Genomic DNA, 27,688 nt, shown 5'->3' with positions numbered 1-27,688 from the left:
AGCTTTTTGGAAAGTGGACGGAGCATGAAAAAGGGCATGGTTTAGATTGGCCTGGCAAATTTGCCGTAATTTAACACAACTTTATTCAGAGATGGAAAATTTGATGCATTCTTCCACTGCACAGTAAATTATAGTAAATCTGTCTTGCACCATTAGGCCACACCCCTTCCCATAGGCCCCACCCATTGGGGTGAGCGCCGGGTTTCGCGCAGTATTGAAAAAAGGCTAAACTTTTTTTGTGGCCTGTGCACAAAATGTGCAATACATCCCACTGTGTTGAGTATACCATATATATATGTATGTATGTATATGTATGTATATGTATATATATGTATATATATATATATATATATATATATATATATATATATATATATATATACAGTTAGGTCCAGAAATATTTGGACAGTGACACAATTTTCGCGAGTTGGGCTCTGCATGCCACCACATTGGATTTGAAATGAAACCTCTACAACAGAATTCAAGTGCAGATTGTAACGTTTAATTTGAAGGTTTGAACAAAAATATCTGATAGAAATTGTAGGAATTGTACACATTTCTTTACAAACACTCCACATTTTAGGAGGTCAAAAGTAATTGGACAAATAAACCAAACCCAAACAAAATATTTTTATTTTCAATATTTTGTTGCGAATCCTTTGGAGGCAATCACTGCCTTAAGTCTGGAACCCATGGACATCACCAAACGCTGGGTTTCCTCCTTCTTAATGCTTTGCCAGGCCTTTACAGCCGCAGCCTTCAGGTCTTGCTTGTTTGTGGGTCTTTCCGTCTTAAGTCTGGATTTGAGCAAGTGAAATGCATGCTCAATTGGGTTAAGATCTGGTGATTGACTTGGCCATTGCAGAATGTTCCACTTTTTTGCACTCATGAACTCCTGGGTAGCTTTGGCTGTATGCTTGGGGTCATTGTCCATCTGTACTATGAAGCGCCGTCCGATCAACTTTGCGGCATTTGGCTGAATCTGGGCTGAAAGTATATCCCGGTACACTTCAGAATTCATCCGGCTACTCTTGTCTGCTGTTATGTCATCAATAAACACAAGTGACCCAGTGCCATTGAAAGCCATGCATGCCCATGCCATCACGTTGCCTCCACCATGTTTTACAGAGGATGTGGTGTGCCTTGGATCATGTGCCGTTCCCTTTCTTCTCCAAACTTTTTTCTTCCCATCATTCTGGTACAGGTTGATCTTGTCTCATCTGTCCATAGAATACTTTTCCAGAACTGAGCTGGCTTCATGAGGTGTTTTTCAGCAAATTTAACTCTGGCTTGTTTATTTTTGGAATTGATGAATGGTTGCATCTAGATGTGAACCCTTTGTATTTACTTTCATGGAGTCTTCTCTTTACTGTTGACTTAGAGACAGATACGCCTACTTCACTGAGAGTGTTCTGGACTTCAGTTGATGTTGTGAACGGGTTCTTCTTCACCAAAGAAAGTATGCGGCGATCATCCACCACTGTTGTCATCCGTGGACGCCCAGGCCTTTTTGAGTTCCCAAGCTCACCAGTCAATTCCTTTTTTCTCAGAATGTACCCGACTGTTGATTTTGCTACTCCAAGCATGTCTGCTATCTCTCTGATGGATTTTTTCTTTTTTTTCAGCCTCAGGATGTTCTGCTTCACCTCAATTGAGAGTTCCTTAGACCGCATGTTGTCTGGTCACAGCAACAGCTTCCAAATGCAAAACCACACACCTGTAATCAACCCCAGACCTTTTAACTACTTCATTGATTACAGGTTAACGAGGGAGACGCCTTCAGAGTTAATTGCAGCCCTTAGAGTCCCTTGTCCAATTACTTTTGGTCCCTTGAAAAAGAGGAGGCTATGCATTACAGAGCTATGATTCCTAAACCCTTTCTCCGATTTGGATGTGAAAACTCTCATATTGCAGCTGGGAGTGTGCACTTTCAGCCCATATTATATATATAATTGTATTTCTGAACATGTTTTTCTAAACAGCTAAAATAACAAAACTTGTGTCACTGTCCAAATATTTCTGGACCTAACTGCATATATATATATAATTTTTTTTTTTTTTAGTTATTTTTCTATTTATTTTTTGTTTAATTCTTTGGTTTATTGTTGCTTTGATATATTTGAACCCTTTTAAGTATATTGTTTGTCTATACCCAGAGGAGATGGACAATTTCCATTTTATTTTTCTCCATGTTGAATCACATTTTACCATTTCGTTGTTTTTTGGGGGTTTTTTTTTTAACCTTTTCCCTCCCAGACCTGCCTTACACTACTGGGTATATGGTATATGGCACAGGATGGGTTCTCAGCAAATTAAAAAAAAAAAAGTTACAGTGGTCAGGCATTTGGCGTCTATACCGCCGTTGGGCGTCTATACCGCCGCTGATTAAATTGTCATTTGTTTCACTGCCAAATTTACTAAAACATTTAATGCGATGGCTTTGTTTCTGGGCAGCAGATGGTTAAACCCAAGCAGGTTTGTCACAACAGAAGCAAAGACTCACAGGGAGATATTAAGTTTTAATGGCGTTTCTACGCACGGTCGGATGTCAGCTGGGTTGGGTGGCTGGGGGCCAGTTGTCCCTCCGGGCTGGGGAGATTTAATGATTGCAGCCCCTGGGGACGGCCACTTGTACGCTACAAAAACAGATGCAATAAAGCTTTTCAGCTGCCCAGAACCTCTTGGGATGCCGACATGTCAATCATATGTTTTATCAAGTAGTTCATTATCTATAACAAGTGTTGTTATTCAAGAGGTTCTGCTGCAGAGACGGAAAGAGACGTGCTCCGGTGTCACAGAATATCCCCCACTCCCGACAATAAAATGTCCTATTAGAGTTCAGCAATAAGATTTTGCAGGACCGTGGTCAGTGGCCATATTGATAGTCTGTGGCTACCGGACCAGAGCCATGCGGAGCTACTCCTACCTGTCAACCTGATTGGTAGGCCTGGCGCAATGCCATGTGTCCATCATGCCACTACAATGACGTTGGGCCAGACCTACTAATTAGAAATGGTGCTGGTAGGTAGGAGGAAGATCGCAGGGTTCTGTTGAGGCAGCCACAGACTACAGCCGCAGCCTTTGGACCAGTGTCCTGCATATTTTTTTGCTTAAAGGGAATCTGTCACCAGATTTTCACCACCTAATCTGAGAGCAGCATAATGTAGGGGCAGAGACCTTGATTCCAACAGCATGTCACTTACTGCAGGGTTCCCCAACTCCAGTCCTCAAGGGCCACCAACAGTGCATGTTTTCAGGATTTCCTTAGCATTGCACTGCTGTTGGAACCAGCACCTGGGCAACACCTGTGCAATACTAAGAAAATCCCAAAAACAAGCACTGTTGGTGGGCCTTGAGGACTGGAGTTGGGGACCTCTGACTTACTGGGCTGCTTAGTGTAGTTTTGATATAATCACTGATTAATCAGCAGTAGTTTATCATTACAGGACTACTTGGCGTGCTGCAGGTAGTCCAGCATAGTCATGGGCTCTGTATAGAGAAAACACTGATTTTATCAAAATGACAGCAAAAAGCTCAGTAAGTGACACCAGACCATAACAATGTCATGCGTGGCCTGGGAACGTGGCTTTAGACATCGCTGGAACCGCAGCCGCACCGGGGGTGAGTATAGGCTTATTTATGTCTTTATGTATTGAATAAAAATTGAAAATTGTTGGTGACCTCGATTACTCAGCTTAGGCTAGGTTCACATTTCCATAGTTTTGCATCAGTCACATGCGTTGCTTGACGCATGTGACTGATGCGTTGTACAACGGATGACAAAGAACAGAATTCATTGTTGGACTCTGTTGTGTGCGGGGGGTGGAGCGCGAGGGGGTGGAGCGCGAGAGGGTGGAGCCGAATGGGGCCGTGGCGCTGAGGACGTCAGTACCGCGGGGACTGCAGGGCTGGGGACAGGTAAGTGTGTGTGAGTGTGTGTGTGAGTGTGTGTGTGAGTGTGTGTGTACACATGCGGAGTGTGGGAGGGGGCGGAGCCGAGCGGGGAAGTGTCGGCCTCCCTGCAAACGTATCCAGGGTAAATATCGGGCAACTAAAAGCAAAGCACTTTTTGCTTGGTTACCCGATATTTACCTTGGTTACCAGCGTACACTGCTTAGCGCTGGCTCCCTGCACACGTAGCCAGTGTAAATATCGGGTAACTAACCCAAGCGCATTGCTTAGTAACCCGATGTGTATCCTGGTTAGTTGTGCAGGGAGCCAGAGAGCGCATGTGCAGCAAAATCCTACGGATTGCGCTGCTCAAAAAACGTTACAGGCTGCGTTCCTTCCGCCCCGCGGTCAGGCGTCCCACGACTGATCAGTCGGGCGGAGGATGCAACGCAGCATCATCAGTCACAATCCGCCGCTCATACAAGTCTATGGGAACAACGGAATCCGCCAAACGGATTCCGTTGTTTACCAGAGCCGCGGATTGTGACTGATACAATTTAACGGAAGTGTGAACCTAGCCTTACTCTTTCTTTTAGTTTTTTTAATGTCCTGCGTTTACACAACCGTACATACCAGAAGTCACAATCCTCTCCATCCACGTCATCGCAGTTTGCCCGAAGAGTCGCCCTCCTCTAGGAACTTGTGATATTACGTACAAAGCGATTTGCTAACTAACCTCAAAAAGTCTTATGAGGCATGGCCGTACACCGATAACTGGTTTGAGTGTGTCACCAATTTGCAGGGATGAAATTGATAAAGCCTCCATGTCCGTGATGGTCACCTGATTGCGGCATCTCCATGTGACTGTACACGGACGCTTAACAGCCCCATGTAGTAATGAGGAGACCAGGAGTTTTATGGTAGCCATCTCCCTCCCTCCTGCGGAGACTCCTAATATACTTATCACGCTACTAAAATGTGACATGTACAGAAATAACCTCCTGCCACTTCTTATTTATTTCGTTTTCTACTCCCCTTTCCCCCTCCTCCCAGAAGAGGTTGTGAGAGCAACTATCTTGGTTTATAGACGTCTGTTCCCGGGAGATTTGGGTGAAGATTAGGCTTGAGTGGGTGGTTAACAATTTTAATAGCCATGACCGTCTCTTCTAAAGAGTATATAAAACCGCCTTACTGTACGCAGATATAAATCCGCTAATATAAATGTAAGGACATTAATCAGGCGCTTAAGCTTCTCCATTTATTTCAGTGCCGCTTTTGGTATATTGATTAAGATAAAATTTGGTTAATTATCCCATAAGGCAGGACAGGACTTAGGCACGGCTCATGTAGAAAGCTCCTGCCAGACGGGCAATTAAGCATCCGGGAATCTGAGATCTGTGTGTACAAGATATTTTCAGGGACATAAAACTTTTTCTACTGGAGCACAGTAAATTTTCTAATATTCTCAATAATGGGGATTATATTCGGGTTACCCGTCTCTAGTAGCTCCATAGAGCCCAATAAGATCCATACAAGGCATTTTACAGCCCCGTTTTCGGGATCAGCGAAGGTCCCAGCAGTCAGTCCCTGATCAATCGGCATAATACCAGGTGAATACATGATATCTTCCAAGTTAGGAAAACCTCAGCTCCTGTGAAGGATGTACAGTGGAATCTCGGTTTACAAGTAACTTGGTGTGCGAGTATTTCGCTATACGAGCAAAGCTTGCTGTAAGGCGGGCTTTGCACGTTGCGACATCGCAAGCCGATGTCGCACGCGATAGTCCCCGCCCCCGTCGCAGGTACGATATCTTGTGATAGCTGGTGTAGCGAAAATTATCGCTACGCCAGCTTCACATGCACTCACCTGTCCTGCGACCGTCGCTCTGGCCGGCGACCCGCCTCCTTCCTAAGGGGGCGGGTCGTGCGGCGTCATAGCGACGTCACACGGCAGGCGGCCAATAGCAACGGAGGGGTGGAGATAAGCAGAATGTAAACATCCCGCCCACCTCCTTCCTTCCGTATAGCCGCCGACGGCAGGTAAGGTGATGTTCCTCGCTCCTGCGGCTTCATACACAGCGATGTGTGCTGCCGCAGGATTGAGGAACAGCATCGTACCTGTCGCTGCAGCGTAATTATGAAAAAGTCGGAGCCTGCAACCATGATACGATAACGACGCTTTTGCGCTCGTTCATCGTATCATCTAGGATTTACACACAACGATGTCGAAAGTGACGCCGGAAGTGCGTCACTTTCGATTTGACCCCCACCGACATCGCACGTGCGATGTTGCAACGTGCAAAGCCGCCCTAAGGCTATGTGCCCACGTAGCGTATTTTCATGATTACGCTGCGTTCTGCACTTCTGCACTGCAGCGTAACGTCCTGCGTCCTCAGCACAATCTATGATGATTGTGCCTAAACCATGCCCACGTGGCGTATTAGAACGCAGTGCTTCGGCTGCTCCCGAAGCGCTGCGTTCTAAGAAGTGACATGTCACTTCTTTCATGCGCTTTGCATGCAGCCCCCGCTCTGTCTATGGGAGAGGCTGCATCTAGAGCGCATTAAATCGGCTTTTCAGTACGCACTATTTCTGCAGCAATTTGAAGCGCACGTGTGCTGTTCAAATCGCTGCAGAAATTTCTGCAGGGACAGAACGCAACGGGGGCACATAGCCTAAGGCCCTGTGCGCACACTGCGTTTTTACCCTCGGTTTTGCTGCAGAAATTTCTTGAGAAATGTTTGTAATCTTTCTGCAGATATTTCCCAGCAAAACCTATGGGAAAAAAATAGCTGTGCGCACACTGCGTTTTTTTCTCAAGAAAATTCTTTCTTCAGAATTTTTTGAGAAAATGTGCATGTCACTTCTTTTCCACAGGTACCTGCTGTATTTCACTCCATTCACTGTAATGTAATCGCAAAATACCGCTGGTAGCAAATGATATGCGGTATACCCTCGGTATAGTCGCGGTTTCGGGACATAATGTTCATCACTGCCTGCGTTTTGCAGGGAAGTGATGTCATTATGACAGGAAGAGGAAGCGGAGCAGAGAGTAAACACACACACATCACAGACATTGAATACACACACACACACATCACAGACATAGAAAACACACAGATCACACTCACACACAGACATATAGAATACACATACAAATCAAACGTACATATAAAAAAAAAAACCGTGTGCTCCGCTGTATTTTTACCGTCCAGCCTAGGTAAACACACAGTGGCGGCCCGGTATTCTCAGGCTGGGGAGGGCGAGGACCAGGGTTAATGCCTCCTCCCTCCCGCAGCCGAGAATATCAGCCTGCAGCTGCCCCGGGACTGTTGCATCCATTATGCGGCAGTCCCGGAGTGTCCCAGCTCTTCCAGATTGCCATGATGCGGTGGCAATCAGGGTAATAATGAGTTAACACTAGAACTACTGGACTCGTGACACCTATATAGAAATACATGGTGCAAAGTAGTCAAAATGACTACCTCAGTAGTTCTAGTGTTAAATGGCGGCGGATCGCTGCCATTTAAGTCCGAGTTTAATCATGGCAGCGTCTTTCATGATTAACCTGTAAGTAAAGTGAATAAACACACACCGAAAAATCCTTTATTTTAAATAAAAGACAAAAAGCCCCTCTTTCACCCCTTTATTAACCCCCCCCCAACACACAGCTCCAGCGTAATCCACGCAGGTCCCACGATGCTTGCATCCAGCCGCGACTGACATACTGAATGCAGCCTCGCAACGAGCCTGCAGAGAGGTAATTACAGGTCATTTCCCATGGTCGGTAATGTGAACACACTATCGCTTGTGAGAAATGCAGTGTGTGCTCACAGGGACTCTATCTATTGATTATCTATCCCTCTATCTATCCCTCTATCTATCCATGTATCTATCCATTATCTATCTATCTATCCTTCTATCTATCTATCTATCCTATCTATCCATTATCTATCTATCCCTCTATCTATCTATCTATCTATCTATCTATCCATGTATCTATCCATTATCTATCTATCTATCCTTCTATCTATCTATCCTTCTATCTATCTATCTATCTATCCCTCTATCTATCTATCTATCTATCTATCTATCTATCTATCTATATCAGAAGGAAATGACCTTTTTCTTTTCTCTTTTTCAACATGCTTTATTTATGAAAAACCGCAGCAAAAAGGCATGCGTTTTTCCCGCGGTTTTGGTGCGTTTTTTTACCGCAGATGCGGTAATCTTCAACTCCCAGAAGTTTCTCAAGAAATTTTCTTGAGAAAAATCACTTTTCTAGTGCGCACATAGCCTTAATTTGTAACTCAGTTCCCGAGCAAGCTTTGCTGTACGATAAAATACCGCACACACTTCCGGTTCCGCATTTTCACCGCTCTCTGACCCGCTCTTGTAGTCCACACAAACACACACGCACTCACACGTATTATGCTCACCTTACCCTCCGTTCCCTTGGCGGCATCCTGGTTTTTGTAGTCCGCAGGTATGTATGTGTATCCGGTAACCATTGCGGCAATGGAGGAACTTCCGCTGTGAGCGCTTCTCAAAGGCAGCACGCTAACCAGAGGCAAGCGGCTTATGCCTTTGACGTCAGCGCACTGGCCAATCAGAGGCAAGCGACTCCTGCGTATGACAGTGACGCTCACAGCAGAAGCTCCTGCATCGTCGCGATGGTTACCGGATACACATACTGTACCTGCGGATTACAAGAACCAGGAGGCCGCCAAGGGAACGGAGGGTAAGGAGAGCATAACATGTGTGCGCGCATGTGTGGAATGGCACAATAGGGGACCAGGATGGGACAGTGCACAAGTTGTGGAAGGAATTGTCTGAGCTTCCATTATTTCCTATGGGAAATTTTGCTTTGCTAGACGAGTAACTTGGTTTACAAGCACACTCCCAGAACAGATTGTTCTCGTAAACCAAGGTTCCCCTGTACATTCCATATAAAATATCAATTCTGAATAATGCTTTTCAGAACTTTACGCAGTGCTCTCACTCTATTATTCCTCCTGGAAATGCTTGAATGAAAAGAGTACTGGGTAATACCTTTCTTCTTGTCAGTGGAGTATAGTCATACATACTCTGATACGATCAGTTCTGACTTTGTAAGCTCACGCCTTATCAGCAAGCAGAATGATAACACCCAGTTACTAATGCAGTCATATATATCCAGGAGGAGTAATAGAGGCACAACTTAAAATTGCCAGTAGTTTGAATGATGGGACTTAGTAAATCCAGTATTTATTATCATTTATGTATGCAGACCTCAGAGGTACAGGTTATGCTGTTAGGCAGCGCAGTGTATTCTCATAACCTAGTGTCACGAGTGTGTCGCAACCTGATGTGATCTCAGGGCAACCTGGGATCAGAAGGTGACCGCGCATTGTAGATCACAGATCCGTTTTAGTGCCCGCTTGCCATTTACCTTGACTAGGAGCAATTTAATTTCATCCGGTACTGAAGGGGTTAGCCTAAGACACACGGCATGAAAATCGGAGCGAGTGGAATGCGATAAAACATCGCATTCCACTCGGACCAATATTACTCTATGGGGCCGCTCCCCCATGAGCGATTATTTTCTCAGCCCTAATCGGACCGAGAAAACAATTGCAGTATGCTGCGGGTACAATGAGATCCTTGTTTCTCTCGCACCCATTCAAGTCTAGGGGATACACAGGATAGGATTAGATACACAGCTCAGCAGACCATATCACACAGGAGAAGATTAGATACACAGCTTGCAGACAGTATCACCGGTACACACACAGGCCGACAGGTGGCAGGCGGAAGGGAGGAGGGGAGCGTGGGGTGTTATTGAAGACGGTAGCAGCGGCGGTGGTTGGGAGAGGGGCGCCGGTACTCACATGCAGAGACACACAAACACACACAGACACGGCGACGGGGGCTGGGTAGAGCGGAGGGAGGGGGTGTCATTGGAGACGGTAACAGCTGGGGGAGGTGGTGGCGGCAGCAGTAGCGAGGGGAGAGTGGGGCTGGGTAGAGCGGAGGGAGGGGGTGTCATTGGAGACGGTAACGGCGGGGGGAGGGGAGGCAGCGGTGGCGGGGGGAGGGGGTGTCTTTGGAGACAGAGACGGTAACGGCGGGGGGAGGGGCAGTGGCGTCGGCAGCATTAGTGGGGGAGAGCGGGGCTGGGTAGAGCGGAGGGAGGGGGTGTCATCAAAGACGGTAACGGCGGGGGGGGGGAAAGGAGGAGAGGCGGCCCGGCGCCCCTTACTCTCACATCCCGGCGGTTGACAGGGGTAAAGTGGAACAAACAGCATACGCTGTGAGCTCCACAATGATGGCACTGATCTCCTCCCTCTGCTTTGATCTGGACAGCCCAGGGGGCGCGTCCAGGTCACAGCAAACCCCTACTCTAACGTTACTAAATGGTGTTGGATCCCGACCACTGTTCTCTATGGACAGGGGCTGCCATAAAGGAGTGAATAACTGTCGTTACACACAGCAAATCCAATATGGCAGCCCCCGGTGCCTCCAGTAAAATTAGAATTAAATAAAAACTAAATAAGCAGTGATTTTAATTTTGTATTAAAAATACTTTATTTCATAATCACTATTTTTAATACAAAAATAAAAAAACGCGACCCCTTCCCTTTAAGGCTGTGTCCACACATCCGTTTTTCTCAAAAGTGTGCGGTCTGTCATTAAGACTGAGCGAACACTGACCTATAGATTATAATGGAACCTTTCACACATTTTTTTTTTTTTTTTTTTTTTTTAACAAATCCAGGTTTCCATCAGGGTCGCCAACTTAATTTTTTGCTTGTTCTGGACCGCTTGTCAAAAAATCACAGACAATTTTTTTATGGACACATTGGAAAACCATAATAAATCGTATTCATTATAAATATAAGTGATTCGTGTCATCAGTCCATAATACTGATATGTAGACATGGCTGCATTCAGTATAAAATGATAATTATAATCAAAATAATCCGTATAGGTTTCTACAGCTTAAAATGAAATCTAGGAAAAATTTAGATATTTAGCATACAAAAATGGCCATTTCTATATCTGCCCAGTAGCCACGTCAAGGCATACTTGTATACTGGGAACCTACTCTGAACTGAAGCCTCTGTCTGGGTTACAAACCTCCATGTATATGGGCAAGTAGGAACCTGCTACTTGAGAATAAAATGACCTGTGGCTAATGGGGGAGGGGTGCATAGTCTGAGGGCACTAGACAAAAAGACTTCTAGCACTTCCAAAATGCAGTCTGAACATTAAAATTAAATCACGACACCTTAAAAAAAATTATGGACAGCTCAAAAAGTGCCCTATTTTTACAGAACTGTCCTGAACTTTTTGGGCAGTTGGTAACCCAGCTGCCCATCCCCATAAAGCTCAGAGGCTGTCCTATTCTCATCCATTTTTGAGGATCAGACTCGGCCATTCAAGTCTATGGAGAGTCGTGAAAAAAAAGAAGACCTCAATTTTCAGTCTGTTTTTCATCCATTTTTAACTAATCCATTGCCAAGTGTCAATGGGAAAAAGTTGAAACAGGTTATCTTCAGTTTTAAAAAGAAAAAAAAAAAGGTAAAGGGGGGGGGGAATGTAAATGGAGACAAAATTGAAGCAATACGGATGCCCCAAAAAACAACCAAATAATAAGAGCTATGACTTTATTTTGCTGTCTGTGCTTCTTTTCTGCGGGACGAGCTGCTGTTTGTATTTATTTTACTTATATAGCACCATCATAGTCCGCAGCGCTTTACAGACATCATCACTATTCCTATTGGGGCTCACAATCGAAATTCCTAATGTTTGTCATTGGACTTGGTAATACTATTTTTTTGTATTCAAAAGACTCCTTGATCATTAACTATTTTATGATATATATATATATATATATATATATATATATATATATATATATATATTTACCGTATATTTATTTATATGTATTTATATATAATTTGTTTGTTTTTATAGATGAGATGTCTAAAAAAAACAGCAGTTGTGCCATTTTTTTTGTTTCTTTTAAGGTAGTTACTATGTTAGATTAATAACGTATTTTACTTTTTCATGAGATACCAATATTTAAATTTCTTAAAAAATACAGTACATTTTTTTGGAGGTAAAATGGGAGATTTTAAACCTTTTTATTTCATGCTTTTTATATTTATTTATTTTTCTTTTAAGCCATTTCTTTCTAAACCTTGCCCGTCCATTGTTTTTTGTTGTTGTTTTCCCCCCTTTTTTGGCCTGTCTTTTTTATGTATTTTTATGTATTTGGGTCTGCTGGTTATTTTCATGGGATCCTCTTTTAATTGCAGCTCGTGGACTTGATCATATAGCAGAAAATATCTTGTCCTACCTGGATGCCCAGTCGCTGTGCTCTGCAGAACTTGTGTGTAAGGAGTGGTACCGAGTCACATCGGATGGTATGTTGTGGAAAAAACTGATTGAAAGAATGGTGCGAACAGACTCTTTGTGGAGGGGACTGGCAGAGAGAAGAGGATGGTAAGAAATAGTCTGGTTACTGAATCTAAGCATGTGATGCCCCAATGTATATGCAATGAGGGTACGCTCCCATAGGACCTCCCGGAGGACAGAATATGCAGGAGAATCTTCACTATTAAAAACCGCTGGGGATTTTGTTGCAGAAACGCAGCTATCTGAGCTCACATTTCACACTTTGCAGTGAAAAGGTTGAAATCTAGATTTTAAATGCTTTGGACACCTTTTACACTAAGTGAAATTTCATTAACTTTTAACTAAAGGTTATCACTTATCATCAAGAAAACTCCAAACTATATTTACTTGCAGCCATAGTGATACTTCCTACCTTGGAGCCGCTCATTTTGAGTCCCCGGGGCAGCACAAGACTTTGAACAGTCACCATTCAATATACAATGACTGCACTATGATGACTCTCTAAGCCCTTGAATGACATATGCATCTGTACATACACTGCAGAGCTAACTGCTATTCAAGGAGGTATAAGGGTGATTATAACTCTGCTACCAGAACAGTGAATTATTCCAGTTATTGCGGTGGTGCCAAGGCTGTAAACAAGCAGCTGCAGGGAGAACATAACTTTATATTCTCCCTGCAGCTGCATTTCCAATAGACACCTGCAAATGTTTACAATGTATTTTTTGCATAACCACATACCTCCATGTAAATACCATTTTGTTTTTTTTTTTATTAGCTAGCAGTTATCTTTTAATAACATTGTACTAAGTGTCAGTCTGCAATCTTCATTCCTTCATTGATTTTAAGACTCCCTGATGTGCAATTTGCAGCTTAATCCAAGTTTCATAGTTTTCTTTTGTAGGAGTGTTAGGAGTGTCTCTCCTAGTAATATAGGCTGGGATATCTGTGTCAGTCAGTGTCGGGACATGGTTACAGTTACAAATTCTATACCGAGCAGTGACTGAAACTGCTCCAACCGCACCTCTATGACTAAAAGCTGAGGCTAACAAGAGGAGTAAAGTTCATTTCTTCCTGGTAGCCAGGCTTTCAGTGCAGTGGCCTGTCAGATTTAGAACATATGTTCCCTTTAATAGGTTATCATGAATTGAAGTCCAGATACAAGGGGTATTACTTCAGGAAGAGACTTTACAGCAGAGGTTGTGGAGACACAGGGGTCAGTGGGTGCTATCGTCCGCTGGCCCGGCCTCCTTTAGAAAGACAGCATGGCCCAGGGCTCATCACAACTGAACGCCCAACCTCCTTAACCGTGGGCGGAACACTACTCAGACAACACAGGGTGAGGGAATCACAATATTAAGACTTTATTGGATCCCCAAACAATTAACGGCACATAGCACATAACCAGCAAAACACACAAATGTAACAAGCAACAGAGTCTCACCCTTCCGCTGGCTCACAAGGGATTTGAATGTCCGTGCCTCAGAGCTTCCAGGGCTATTTACTCCAATCCAGCAGCACTCCGCTTTCGGCGGGCACCCACCGAGAATGGAATAACACCAGATTTAGGAAGCTGTCTGAGGTCTGCAAAGTCTGTAGTCAGATGACTGGATTGTCCCAAGCTGGATTCCTTCCTTAGGTAGTCCTTGATATCACAGCCGAATCCTTGCATTCGATGCTGAAGTCCATGTAGTATTATAATCCAGGTTCGGTTTTGGCTTGCCAATCGGATCCGCAGATCCTAAATTAGTAGCATGTAGCAAGAGTCTCTCTGGCAATGGACAGTCCTCCTTCTTATACCCCTGAGCTCTCCATTCAGACCATTAGTGTCTTCACGATTGGTGGATAAGACTGGGCTCTTATTGGCTAGATTTCAAGCCATATTCAAATATCCAAAGACAAGGGGGAGACAGGTAAGTTACATCACATCTAGCAATTCACTTATTAATACAATGGAAAGTTCGCATAATTGATTTATCTGGGTGTCTGGCTTTCATTAGCCAAGGCAATTAATTACATGAGTCAACAAAAACCTCAATACTAAACTCCCAAGAGTCTTGTAAAACAAGGGATTATCCCCCATCTATAAACAAACTGTCTTCATGCCTGGCTGAATTTTAAGAAAGTTAACCCATGTTAGGCACTGAGAGTCCATGTTGTCACAGACGTCTCTAATCTTTCTGACCTTGAGAGCCACATCCAGCTCTGAGAAAGGGTCACAAGCCACATCCAGCTCTGAGAGAGGGTCAAAAGCCACCTCCAGCTCTGAGAGCGGGTCATGAGCCACCTCCAGCTCTGAGAGTGGGTCATGAGCCACCTCCAGCTCTGAGAGTGGGTCATGAGCCACCTCCAGCTCTGAGAGTGGGTCATGAGCCACCTCCAGCTCTGAGAGCGGGTCATGAGCCACCTCCAGCTCTGAGAGCGGGTCATGAGCCACCTCCAGCTCTGAGAAAGGGTCACAAGCCACATCCAGCTCTGAGAGAGGGTCACGAGCCACATCCAGCTTTGAGAGAGGGTCATGTTATGATCCGGAACCATGGAAGACCACCATAAATCATTGGTAAAAGGTGACAAGAGCATTGGCAACTAATCTGGCCGCCATCCCCTTACTAACCATGAACACTAGAAGTAGCCGAGGGGGGAACTAACATCCTGTGCACCGCGAACCCAGCCGGAGAACTACCGTATTTCTCGGACTATAAGACGCACCTGACCATAAGACGCACCCTGGTTTTAGAGGAGGAAAATAAACTTTTAACCAAAAAATGTGGTCATGACACACTTATGGGGCGAGGATCTGCTGCTGACACTGTTATGGGGTAATGTCCTGCTTATATACTCCCCAGCCTGCTCATATACTCCCCATGCTGCTCATATACTCCCCAGCCTGCTCATATACTCCCCATGCTGCTCATATACCTCCATCCTGCTATATACCCTCATCCTGCTCATATACTCCCCATGCTGCTCATATACCCTCATCCTGCTCATATACTCCCCATGCTGCTATATACCCTCATCCTGCTCATATACTCCCCATGCTGCTCATATACCCTCATCCTGCTCATATACTCCCCATGCTGCTCATATACCCTCATCCTGCTCATATACTCCCCATGCTGCTATATACCCTCATCCTGCTCATATACTCCCCATGCTGCTCATAATATACCCCCATCATCCTGGTGTATGGCCGCATCCTGTGGCACATAAAAAAAAATAAACGTTCATACTCACCTTACCTCACTCCCTGCAGCACCGCTCCTCTTACCGTCTATGTCAGCGGCAGCACCGCTGAGTGGAGCTGTCCCCATTCCCCTGCAGCATCGCGATGTCCTCCGGTGGTCTGTGCCGGCAGCTGCGTGTGGACACGTGCGCACAGCGATGATGTCATCGCTGGGCGCCCCGCTAGTCTCCACGCAAGTCAGCTGACCGGCACAGACAGGAGATCGCGATGCTGCAGGGGAATGGTGAGTAATGTGTACTGATTCACTGCCCCCCGCACTGATGATGATGCGCGGCGGGGCAGTGAATACAGCCGCACATGGTCACTCCAGGCTGCAGTTGCCATGGGTGATCATGTGGGCCGACTGTTTATCCCTGCCCATCACCTCGCCCACCTGTCAGCGCCGGGTTCAGCGCTGAGAGATGAGCGGGAGGATGGGCGTGCATATTAAATGAGCGGGCCCACGTGGTCACGGCAGGCACTGCTGCTGCCTGCTCGTGCCCCCGATGACCCGCTCCACTGCAGCACCCTCATTCCCCGCAGCCACAGTCAGACCATAAGACGCACCCCCCACTTTCCCCCAACATTTGGGGGAAAAAAAGTGCGTCTTATGGTCCGAAAAATACGGTAGCTATCCTAAAGGAAGGAAAGATGAATAACTCTCTGCCTCAGAAAATAGATAAAGAATAGCAAGCCCCCCACATTCAAAGACTGCGGTGATATAGGAAAACACAATACACAGATGGATGATAGGATTAGCAAAAGGTGAGGCCTCATTGACTAAATAGGAGAGGATAGGAAAGGGACTGATGCTGGCCAGAGAAAAACCCTGCAAAAATCCAAAAACCTGATAGTACAAAAAGCCCTCAGATCGCACGATCTGCACTCCATCCTATATCAGGTGCTCTTGTCAAACCAATGAACAGAAAGCAGGAACCATTACAAATTCAAGAAGCAAGAAACACATGGACTAAAGGCCCAGTCACACACAACGACTTACCAGCGATCCCGAAAACGATGCGACCTGATAGGGATCGCAGGTAAGTCGCTGGGAGGTCGCAGGTGAGATGTCACACAGTCAGATCTTACCAGCGATGCAGGAACAATACAGGTCGCAGTAGCGACCTGTATAACGATCTCAGCAGTCACTGTGACCCTGTCACACAGTGTCAAACATAGCGATGTGTCCTGCCCAGCAAAACGTCGCCTTTGAAGAAAATGACCTGGACCATTCTGCAACGACTAGCGATCTCACAGCAGGGGCCTGATCGCTGGTAAGTGTCACGCATAACGAGATCGCTAATGGGATCGCTACTGCGTCACCAAAACGGTGACTCAGCTGCGATCTCGCTAGCGATCTCGTTATGTGTGACAGTACCTTAAGAAACTGAGAGGGAAGATCCCTGCTTGCAAATAAACTGACAATCACCACAGCAAATGACAAACTCAGATAAGAGCAAAGAGAACCAAACAACAAATAAAGAGCCAAGCACTTATCTGGGGTAGATGTGGTCTGGAGCAGAATGAAGCAGGCTGGTGAACAAAGAACAACTGAAATCCGGCATAGCCTGCTAGCAGACCAGGGTTTAAATAGGCAGAGAGTTAGCAATGGAAACGCCCATTGCTCAACACACCTGGTCTCTGTCCAAACCATTCCTGGCTACAAGAGGGAGCCTCACAGCAGCAAAAGCATAACTGACATTCACAACAGGGTCACGAGCCACATCCAGCTCTGAGAGAGGGTCACGAGCCACATCCAGCTCTGAGAGAGGGTCACAAGGAACATTCAGCTTTGAAAGACGGTCGCGAGCCACATCCAGGTCTGCGAGAGGGTCATAAGCCACATCCAGGTCTGAGAGAGGGTCGTGAGCCACATTCAGCTCTGAGAGAGGGTCACAAGCCACATCCAGGTCTGAGAGAGGGTCGTGAGCCACATTCAGCTCTGAGAGAGGGTCACAAGCCACATCCAGCTCTGAGAGAGGGTCACAATCCACATCTAGCTACGTGAGGTGGTCGTAAGCCACATCCAGCTATGAGAGGTGGTCGTAGGCCACATGTAGCTTTGAGATAGAGTCACGGGTCACATCCAGCTATGAGAGGCGGTCGTAAGCCACATTCAGTTCTGAGAGCGGTTCGCAAGCCACATCCAGTTCCTGCCCCCTGTTGTAGTAGTGAAACCCAGAACACCCATTACTGGTATATTGACAACCAAAGCTTTTCCACAGAAATTGCCACACCGAGGCAATATACCAAGATAAACGTGTGCTCAATATTCCCCCATTCAGTATTTACGCATCAAGCACTTCCAACACACGGTCACATCGCTGAATGTTCAGCTATATGAAGTCTCCTCTGAAAGGTAATATCCTATCTCCAACTTTCTACAATGAAATTATCTATAAACCCCCGAGGTTAGTATAATGGGCATCCAGTTCTGCTCTTCTCAGCGGGGCTACCCACAAAATTCACCATGTGGAGACCAGCTCTTCATAGTTGTTTGCTAGACTAGGTTATAATCCAAAAAGCTGGCAGACAACCAGAAGCCACATATCGGAGGCCTACGAGCTACATGTGGCTCCTGAGCCTCCGGTTGGGGACCCCAATTGTACAAGGTTAGTTTATCGTTACCATGGATAAGCATCGCTCTTCACAGAAGCTGTGGATACAAAACATGAATTTTTTGTAAAGTTGCTTTTTTTCCCATTGTGGATCTATTGAATCATTGTGGATCTATTGAAAAAAAGAAAAAATGGTTGCAACAGTCGATATAGCCTGAACCTTGTATATATTTCCTCAACTCATTGGAATTTTGTAATATTCCAGCAAATCAAAGATATAAAGAGGAATCGGCACGTCCTTCATATTTTCCAATTCATACCGTTCGCCCAAGCAAATTCATCCCTTACACTGCCTCAAGAAATGTATCATTGGTACACAGAGCAACATTTGCACGTAACAAATGAGACCATCCTATGTATTCTGTGTCTCCTCGTTACCATATGCCATATTTCTACTTTATAAATGCATTGCTTTAAACCGGAATCCTCATGTCCTTTAGGAGTATTAACATCTACTTTTTAGAACAGAGAATAGTGTCCCTGAATCTGCCAGAGTTAAACTGTTTCTTCTCGGTCTTACGAGCCCATCGAGCCCTATTACCTGTCTCCTGGAACCACAAAGCAGTCAGCTTTTTAGAATGGCCTCTGTAAATATGAATGAGAGAATTTGCATTGAGCCATTTTTTTCCTGAATTTCTAACCCAATAATCTTCCATATTTTTCACGTAAGAGCCGCCTCAGGAAAAGGGACGTAAAATATCAAATATATTTAGCCATTGCACTCTGTTCTGATATTTACGAATCATATGTTTCTCGGAAGGCATGTCTGTGGCCAATCAGAAATTTTATCAGGTCCTCTTGTAATTCTGTTTTGATTTCTTTTGTTTTGTTTTTTTTTTTACCTTTCACAAAGCGTTATTTCTCAAATCCAGTTCTCAAGAACTGTAGCAATGCCAGATGCCCGGCTAAACACTATATTAACCAGAAAATGCCATAAAAAAATTTTAGGTTGGGCTTTCAAACTGTGGCTACCGCCTATGGCCAAAACTACACCCTCATCTGTAATTCTGGAGGTAAGGCTCCCTTCACACATCAGTTTTTTGCCATCAGTCACAATCCGTTATATTGACGGATCGACAGTTTTTCGATAGATCCGACTAGCTGGGGGCTAAATAATAATTGGAGCATGCTCAGTTAAAAAAAAAACGGAATCCATCACCGGATTCCATCATTTGACAGATTGCGACGGATCTAGCGCCCATAGGCTTCCATTCTACCAAACAACGGACGGCGACGGATCCATCGCTGTCCGTTTGGTTTTTTTACGTACACAAAAAATACGTAACTTTGGCCATCGTCTCCATCCAATGGACAAACATTTTTCAACAAATCCGTCGAAGGACAGATGAAACGTGAGGCAATCCGTCTCTAATACAAGTCAATGAGAAAAAAACGTATCCAAGGGCATCGGTCACCGGATCCGTTTTTTCAAAATTCAACAGATTGTGACTGATGGCAAAAAACTGATGTGTGAATGGGGCCTAAACAGAGGTGTTACCGCTAAAATCATGCAGCTATGGTTTTGGACCCATGGGTCCGCTGTGGTATGGAAACCCAGCCTGAAAACATGACCGGTTTGGATACGTGAGTACTGTAGTTATGAAACATTCTCATAAGCCACTCCGGTAAAATAAGGGAAAGCTTCTTGGCATCTAGATGACCTTCATTAATTTACTTATTTAACTTGGTTTGGAAGAGAATGACCAGCATTAAATCTTATAGAAGCTGAAGAATGTTGTTGATCTCGAAGCATTAGTCTAGAATTATCAAGGGTCCAAAAGGCTTTAGTGCCAAAACTTGTGTTCTGGATGCTTAGGAGGAGAAAGGAGCATCTCGAAACACCATTTTATTTTATTTTAAAGAGGAAATAAAAGGTTTGTGAGTATCTGGACATTGCATTTATTTGTGTTTAACATCTAATTTCAGACTATTGTGTCTTTAGACTGATGTTTTATGAGCTCCAGATACATTCAGAGCTCTCTTTACTCATCTTCTGTCTTCAGGAGCGCTCTCCTCCTTAGCCGCCTGGCTAACTGGTTGCCGGAGGAAGGTGTGCTCCTGAAGATCCCCTGTTCAGACCAGCGGCATGGGCTTCGGCTTGCTACTAGTTCAATTTGTGTCTCCTTAAGCTGCAAACAAAGGCATCAGGAGCGCAGGGTCATTGAAGCTGGATGGAAATGCTCACTTCTTGCCTAGGAAATTATCCACCTCTAATAGACTGCAGAGGTGGTCGGTAACCTGGGCAATGAGCTGAAAACTAAAGAGGATTGTATAATTTGTTTATTTTACTCCTTATGCAGTGCCATGACATTCCACTGTGCCTTACTGACATCGTCCATGTCCCCATTGGGGCTCACAATCTAACTTCCGTATCAGTATGGCTTTGAAGTGTAGGAGGAAACTGAGGATCTCGGAGGAAACCCACACAAACGCAGGAGAACATACAAACTCCATCAGATTTTGACCTTCGTGGGATTTGAACCCACGACCGTAGCGCTGCAAAGCAACAGTGGTAACCACTGAGCCCCAATGTTGTAACCACTGAGTCACCATGTGCTAACCACTGAGCCAACATGTGCTAACCACTGAGTCACTGTGCCACATATGGGGTAAACTGCAAACTCAACAAGATGAAACAACCTGTTCAAGCATTTTCAGGACAACTTCTCAATACGGTGAAGGGACTTTTTAGAAAGGTGGCATTCTACATCAGAAGTCACTGACCATTTTTGCGGATGGGTCAGTGATAATATTCGATTGGCCTTATAACATGAAGTGAAGGGGGGGGGTTTATTTTGACAACAGGGGTTCCAACCGGTGGCCTCACAACAATCAGCTGACCACAAAGATTGCTATCTGTAGGGTTTACAAAGTAAAAGCAGCCATTTTTTTTCCCTCAAGATCTGGGAAAAGAAAAGAGCTGTTGTGTGGCAAGATATTTCCATTTTATAGCAAAAGTCTTCTCTTACCTTAGTTCATTTTGAGTGTAGATGTAGTTTTACTAAATCTGAATTGGGACTGCCTAATTATACAGAGTAATTCAGCAAAGAGCAGTAATACACGTAAGCTCCCTGCGTTTGTAATGAATATTGTATTTTTTCTTTCATATTGGCTAAGCAATGGCGGAAATGTTACACCCATGTACCCAATTAATCATCAGGGCTTTGGGTCTCGCCAGGTTCAGTTGGCAGGGTACAGATTTAGTTCTTTTATTACGGGTAAAGAGATTATGTAAAATGAGTTTACTATATCAACAGCGGCATTTTTTCAATCTGTGCTGCCTCTCGATGTGTGCGGAGATGTAGCTGTATTTCTAATATAAGGCTGGCGTAAATTAATGGATGGAACAGAATTATGACTAATATTGCATCTGATGCGTTCAGGATAAAATGCAGTAGTGTGTTTAAATGTAGATGCTTTTTATAGAATCCATGTGCTTGAAATAGAAAAAAGTCTTCTGTATATACCTGAGCGCTTGTTACCTTTCTCCCTTTTTTTAATGGCCACTACATTGGGTTTTGGAAAGGGTCAGCCATTAGGACTCTTTAGAGCGACAGCGTTTTCTACCGGTGATCAGCTGTGAGATTGCATATTTCCAAAGGGAGAGGGGAGGTCGGCCCCAGACTCATCTGTCAGAAGATTATTTGAACAAAGACCAAAAAGATTGTCAGTTTTCGTGTATACTGCCTTTTTTATTCTTCAGGAAGCACCAGCAGATGTCTGGTCATTCTTTCTGACTTAAAGTGGTTGTCCTCTTCGTGCAACTCAGTTCATTGTAAAAAAAAAACAAACAAAAAAACGCGCTTTATTTCCCCTCCCCAATTCCAACGCTACTATGTTTCTGTCACTGCTCTGGTGACTGTGTATATGCTGCAGTGGTGACTAAAGATGAGCGAACCTGAGGTTTGGTGTTCGTAGAATACACAGACTTTACAAAATTTAAAAAATTCACGTTCGGTGTTCTGAGTTCTTTACATAATTAAAACAATTACTCTATTGCTGTTTCTTTTTGATTCTGCCTCACAAAAAGTAAAATAGAAAGCGATCAAAAAATATTATGTGGCCCAAAATGGTACCAATGAAATCTCCAACTTATCCCACTAAAACAAGCCCTGGCATGACTGTTGGCAGAAAAATAGAACAAAACTAATTTCGGTGATGCAGAAAACCTCTCTTTTTTAAAACCGTATTCTTTAATTTGATAACCAAACCTAAAAAAAACTATATAAATCTGGTATCACTGTAACGGTACTGATCTGAGGTACAAAGCCGCCTAATCACTTATACCGCAAGGTGAACGGCATAAAAACAAATAAATAAAGCCAGTTCTTCAACTGCTGTGGATTTGTTCATTCTACCTTCCAAAGATCGCAGTAAGGTTCGGCTCACATTTATTCTGCGCTCTACGCTGAGCGCTTACATTAGGGATTATATGTAAATCTCAGAAAAATGTAATTCAGACAAAATTTCTAACGTAAAATTCACTATAATGAGGCAGAGGTAGTCACTTTGAACTCCTGTTGGGCCTGCGGTGTCCATCTTTTTATGCTATTTTTTAGGCGTGCAAAAAAAGTACAGTCAACAACAATATTGTGTGCCTTTGAAAAAGCAGACAGCGCTAAACAGAGGCTGAATGGAATCCAGAGTAACTCTGCTGCCTCATTATAGTTGACAGGTCCCATAACTGGTTTCACCTGAATCATGTATTTGAGAGATACACATAGAAACCCCGATATAAGTGCTCAATATAGTGCACAGGATAAATGTTAACTTAACTAAAATGTTCTGTACCCAAACTACCACAAAATAGCATGCAACTCAACCCACACAAAAACCCAATCAGGTCCATCATCTGTTAGTAGGAATATAAGAGGCTTCTACTTTACTAGTAGCACAAAGGCTCTGGAAAAGTGCTATGGTTCTCAAAATGAAATCCAGCAAAATTTGCACTCCCAAATCCAAATGGCACCCTCCCTTCTGAGCACCACAATGTGCCTAAACCACAGTTAAGGTCCACATGTTTGGCATTGAGTAGTAAGGAGAGCCTGCTTAATGTACAGGATATGTACTGTATCACCAGAAGCACGAGCTGGGCACAATGTATGGGCCCTACAATATACTGGGCACGACTATGGCTTATTTGCAATTTTTAATTCTGCGACATTCATTGTGTTTGACTCCATGGGTGTTTTCCACAGACAAAATCATCACTACACCCGTACATGAATTCCCAGAGGGCTGTAATTTCCAATATGTGGTCACTTAAAGGGGCTTCTTCTGTTCTGGCACTTAGAGGCTCTGCAAATGGAATTCGCAAGATATTCTAGGAAAATCTATGCTCCAAAAGTCAAATGGTGCTCCTTCCCTCCTGAGCCCTGGAGTGCGGCCAAACAGTTTTGTACCGTCACATGTGGGGTTTTGCCTCATTCAGGGGAAATTTCGTAACACTTTATGGGGCCCTTTTTTTTTTTAACCTATTCCCCTTCTGAAAATTGGAAATCTGGGGTTAAAACAACATTTTAGTGGTAAAGTGTAATTATTTTTTCTTCATCGCCCAATTGTATAAAATTTTGTGACACATCTGTGGTGTCAATATGCCCACTGCATCGAGTGTTGTACTTTGTAAAATGAGGTAAATTTGGGGGGATTTATGCTTTTCTGGCAGCTAAGGGGGTGTGCCAAAGTGACACGGCACCCGCAAACCATTTCAGCGAAATTTGAACTGAAATATGGCGCGCCTTCCTTTCTTCACTTTGCACTGTGCCTCAAAAGTAGTTTTTGCCCACATATGGGGTATTGGTAAACTCAGGAGAAAATGGCCCATAAAATTTGTTGCGCAATTTCTCCTATTAACCTTTTTGAAAATGACAACTTTTGCAACATTTTTGTGGAAAAAAATTGTAATTTTGTATTTTCACAGTCCAGTGTTATACAAGTGCGTTAATCATCTGAGGGTTAAAATTGCTGACTGCATCCCACGATGAGTTGCTTGGGAGGTATAGTTTCCAAAATGGGTTCACTTGTGAGGGGTTTCTGCTGTATTGGCATATCAAAAAAGCGGATCTCTAAATGTGACATGGCGTCCATAATGTAATCCAACCAAAATAGCGCTTCTTCCTTTCTGAGCCCTGCCATGCTCCCAAATAGTAGTTTTCTATTTCACATGGGGTATCTGCATACTCAAGGGAAATTGCACAACAAATGGTGCATTTTCTCCTGTCACCTTTGTGAAAATGCAAAATTTGGGGTTTGGGAAAAATGTTATTTATTATTTTCACAGCTCAAAGTTATAAAATTCTGTGAAGTAGCTGGATGTTCAAGGTGCTCACCACACATCTAGATAAATTCCTTGAGGGGGTCTAATTTAAAAAATGGGATCACTTGTGGGGGTTTCCACTACTTAGGCACATCAGCGACTCTGCAAGCGCAACATGGCGTCCATTTATTCCAGACAATTTTGCGCTCCAATAGTCAAATGGCGCACCTTCCCTTCCCCGAGCCCTGCAATGTACCCAAACAGTAGTGTCCACCACATATGAGGTATTTGTGTACTTAGGAGAAATTGCATAACAAAATGTATGGGGAATTTTTTCCAGTTACCCTTGTGAAAATGCAAAGTTGGGACTCAAGTAACATTTTTGTGGGAAATAGTAAACTTTTCATTTCTATCTTCCTTATTGCTTTAGTTCCTGTGAAGCACCTGAAGGGTTAATAAACTACTTGAATGTTGTTTTCAGCACTTTGGGGGTGCAGTGTTTTAGAATGGTGTCACTTTTGTGCAATTTTTTTGTCACTTTGACCTCTCAGTCACTTCAAATGGGATGTGGTCCCTAAAAAAAATATGATTTTGTAAATTGTTTTGTAAAAATGAAAATACTAATAAACTTTTAACCCTTCTAACTTGTTAACAAAAAAATGTGGGAAATGTTATTTATTAACTTTTTTGTATGAGATAATGGTTTAAGGGCATAAAAAAATCAAAGTTTGAAAATGGCAAAATGTTTGCCATATTTCTTATAATTTCACAAATAAACTCAAGAAATATCATCCTAATTTTACCACTAACATGAAATACAATATGCCATGAAAAAAACATTCTCAGAATCACTGGAATCCATTGAAGTGTTCCAGAGTTATTAACTCATAAAGTGACACCGGTCAGAATTGAAAAAGTTGGCTTTATCAGGAAGGGGAAAATTGGCTTGTCTAAAGGCCGCTTTACACACAGCGATATCGGTACCGATATTGCCAGCGTGTGTACCTGCCCCCATCGGTTGTGCGACACGGGCCAATCGCTGCCCGTGTCGCACAACATCGCCCGGACCCGTCACACGGACTTACCTTCCCTGCGACGTCGCTGTGACCGGCGTTCGTTCAGCGTCACAGCGACGTCACAGCAGCGTCACTGAACCGTCGCCCAATAGAAGCGGAGGGGCGTAGATGAGAGCGACGTAACATCCCGCCCACCTCCTTCCTTCCGCATTGTGGCCGGGACGCAGGTAAGGTGAGGTTCCTCGTTCCTGTGGTGTCACACGAAGCGATGTGTGCTGCCGCAGGTACGAGGAACAACTTCGTTACTGCTGCAGTAACGATATTTGAGAATGGACCCCCATGTCACCGATGAGCGATTTTTCACGTTTTTGCGACGATCAAAAATTGCTCATAGGTGTCACACGCAACGACAACGCTAAAGCGACCGGATGTGCGTCACAAATTCCGTGACCCCAACAAGATCACTTGAGCGATGTCGTAGCGTGTAAAGCCCGCTTTAGAGTTCATTGTCTTTCCTCCTCACTCATCTCTTCCAACAAGCCTTTCCATCAAACTTGATGGTTGCTCACTCTCCCCAGTCTCACAAGCTCGTTGCCTTGGAGTAACCCTCGACTCTGCTCTATCCTTCAAGCCACACATCCAAGCCCTCTTCACCTCATGCAGACTACAACTCAAAAATATCTCCCGGATCCGTGCTTTCCTTAACCAAGAATCAGCAAAAACATTAGTGCATGCCCTCATCATCTCCCGCCTTGACTACTGCAACCTCCTGCTCTCTGGCCTCCCTTCCAACACTCTTGCACCCCTCCAATCTATCCTAAACTCTGCGGCCCGCTTAATCCACCTCTTTCCTCGCTATTCTCCAGCCTCGCCACTCTGCCAATCCCTTCACTGGCTTCCCATCGCCCAACGACTCCAGTTCAAAACATAGACCATGACATACAAAGCCATCCACAACTTGTCTCCTCCTTACATCTGTGACCTAGTCTCCCGGTACCTACCTGCATGCAACCTCAGATCCTCACAAGATCTCCTTCTCTACTCCTCTCTTATCTCCTCTTCCCACAATCGCGTCCAAGATTTCTCCCGTGCCTCCCCCATACTCTTGAACACTCTACCTCAGCATATCAGACACTCCCCTACCGTGGAAAGCTTCAAGAGAAACCTCAAGACCCATCTCTTCCAACAAGCCTACAACCTACAATAACCCTCAGTCCAGTACACCACTGCGCAACCAGCTCTGTCCTCACCTATTGTACCATCACCCATTCCCTGTAGACTGTGAGCCCTCGCAGGCAGGGTCCTCTCTTCTCCTATACCAGTTTGTTTTGTACTGTTAATTATTTTTGTACGTATACCCTCTTTCCCTTGCAAAGCTCCATGGAATAAATGGCGCTATAATAATAAATAATAATAATAGCATACAAGAAAAAAAACAAAAAATGAAAAAAAAAATTGAAAGACTGTATTCAGCCTGTTAAAATTTGGTTGGATAGGTCATCAATAGGGATGAGTGAACCCCAGAACGATAGAATTTGGGGTTCTTATTGGACGTCTGGTTTCTAATGCTCAAACTCAAATACAGACTTTTTTTAAAATTAAAAAAAAAAAAGTCTGTCCGAGTTCAGAGTTTGGTGCTGTTCATTTGCTAATAAATTTTGTTGAAAGGCTGTAGCGCAGTCATTCGACAAGCTTTCCATCATGAGAAAGATGCCTGTACACTGCTGTGAACAATAAATTAAAAAAAAATAAAGTGCAGCCCCCAGCTGTCTGTAGCCTTTAGTTGTCTGCTTTACCTTGGCTGTTTAAAAAAAAAATAGTGTGAACCCCTTGCCGTTTTTTTAAATTATTTAAATAATTTGAAAAAAAATGATAAGCAGCCAAGGTAAAGCAGATAGCTGGGGGCTGATATTATCAGGCTGGGAAGACCCATGGTTATTTGGCCCTTTCCAGCCTAAAAATGGCAGCCTGCAACAGCCCCAGAAGTAGCGCATTTCTTGGATGCTCCAATTCTGGCGCATTGCCTGGCTATTTCTCATTGCCCTGGTGTGGTGGAAATGATAATAGTTTTGGGGTTCATGTCAGCTGTGAATTGACAGATGGCATCAAGCACAGGGGTTAGTAATGGAGAGACGTTCATCAGACACCCCCATTACTTAATCTGGCAAGTGTAAAGTATTTTAACCCACACACATACGAAAAAACAGTCTATTTGAATAAAGACTCCACCCCATACTATCTCGCTTACCAATTTATTAATTAAAAAGAAATCCTTGAAG

The 27,688-nt window shown here is 44.1% G+C and overlaps 1 protein-coding gene across 1 annotated transcript in view; it reads left to right on the top strand.

The window, feature by feature from the left end:
* Positions 1-27,688, top strand: part of BTRC (beta-transducin repeat containing E3 ubiquitin protein ligase) — a 353,763-nt gene that overhangs the window by 219,472 nt on the left and 106,603 nt on the right. Inside the window, exon 5 of the mRNA XM_075352305.1 lies at positions 12,194-12,380. Within this exon, the coding sequence (XP_075208420.1) occupies positions 12,194-12,380 (187 nt within the window). The remainder of the gene's footprint in view (positions 1-12,193; positions 12,381-27,688) is intronic.

This window comes from Anomaloglossus baeobatrachus, chromosome 5 (genome assembly GCF_048569485.1).
Source record: "Anomaloglossus baeobatrachus isolate aAnoBae1 chromosome 5, aAnoBae1.hap1, whole genome shotgun sequence".
Taxonomy (NCBI): domain Eukaryota; kingdom Metazoa; phylum Chordata; class Amphibia; order Anura; family Aromobatidae; genus Anomaloglossus; species Anomaloglossus baeobatrachus.
Note: the sequence above shows the minus strand (reverse complement) of the source record. Positions and strands in the feature narration are given on the sequence as shown.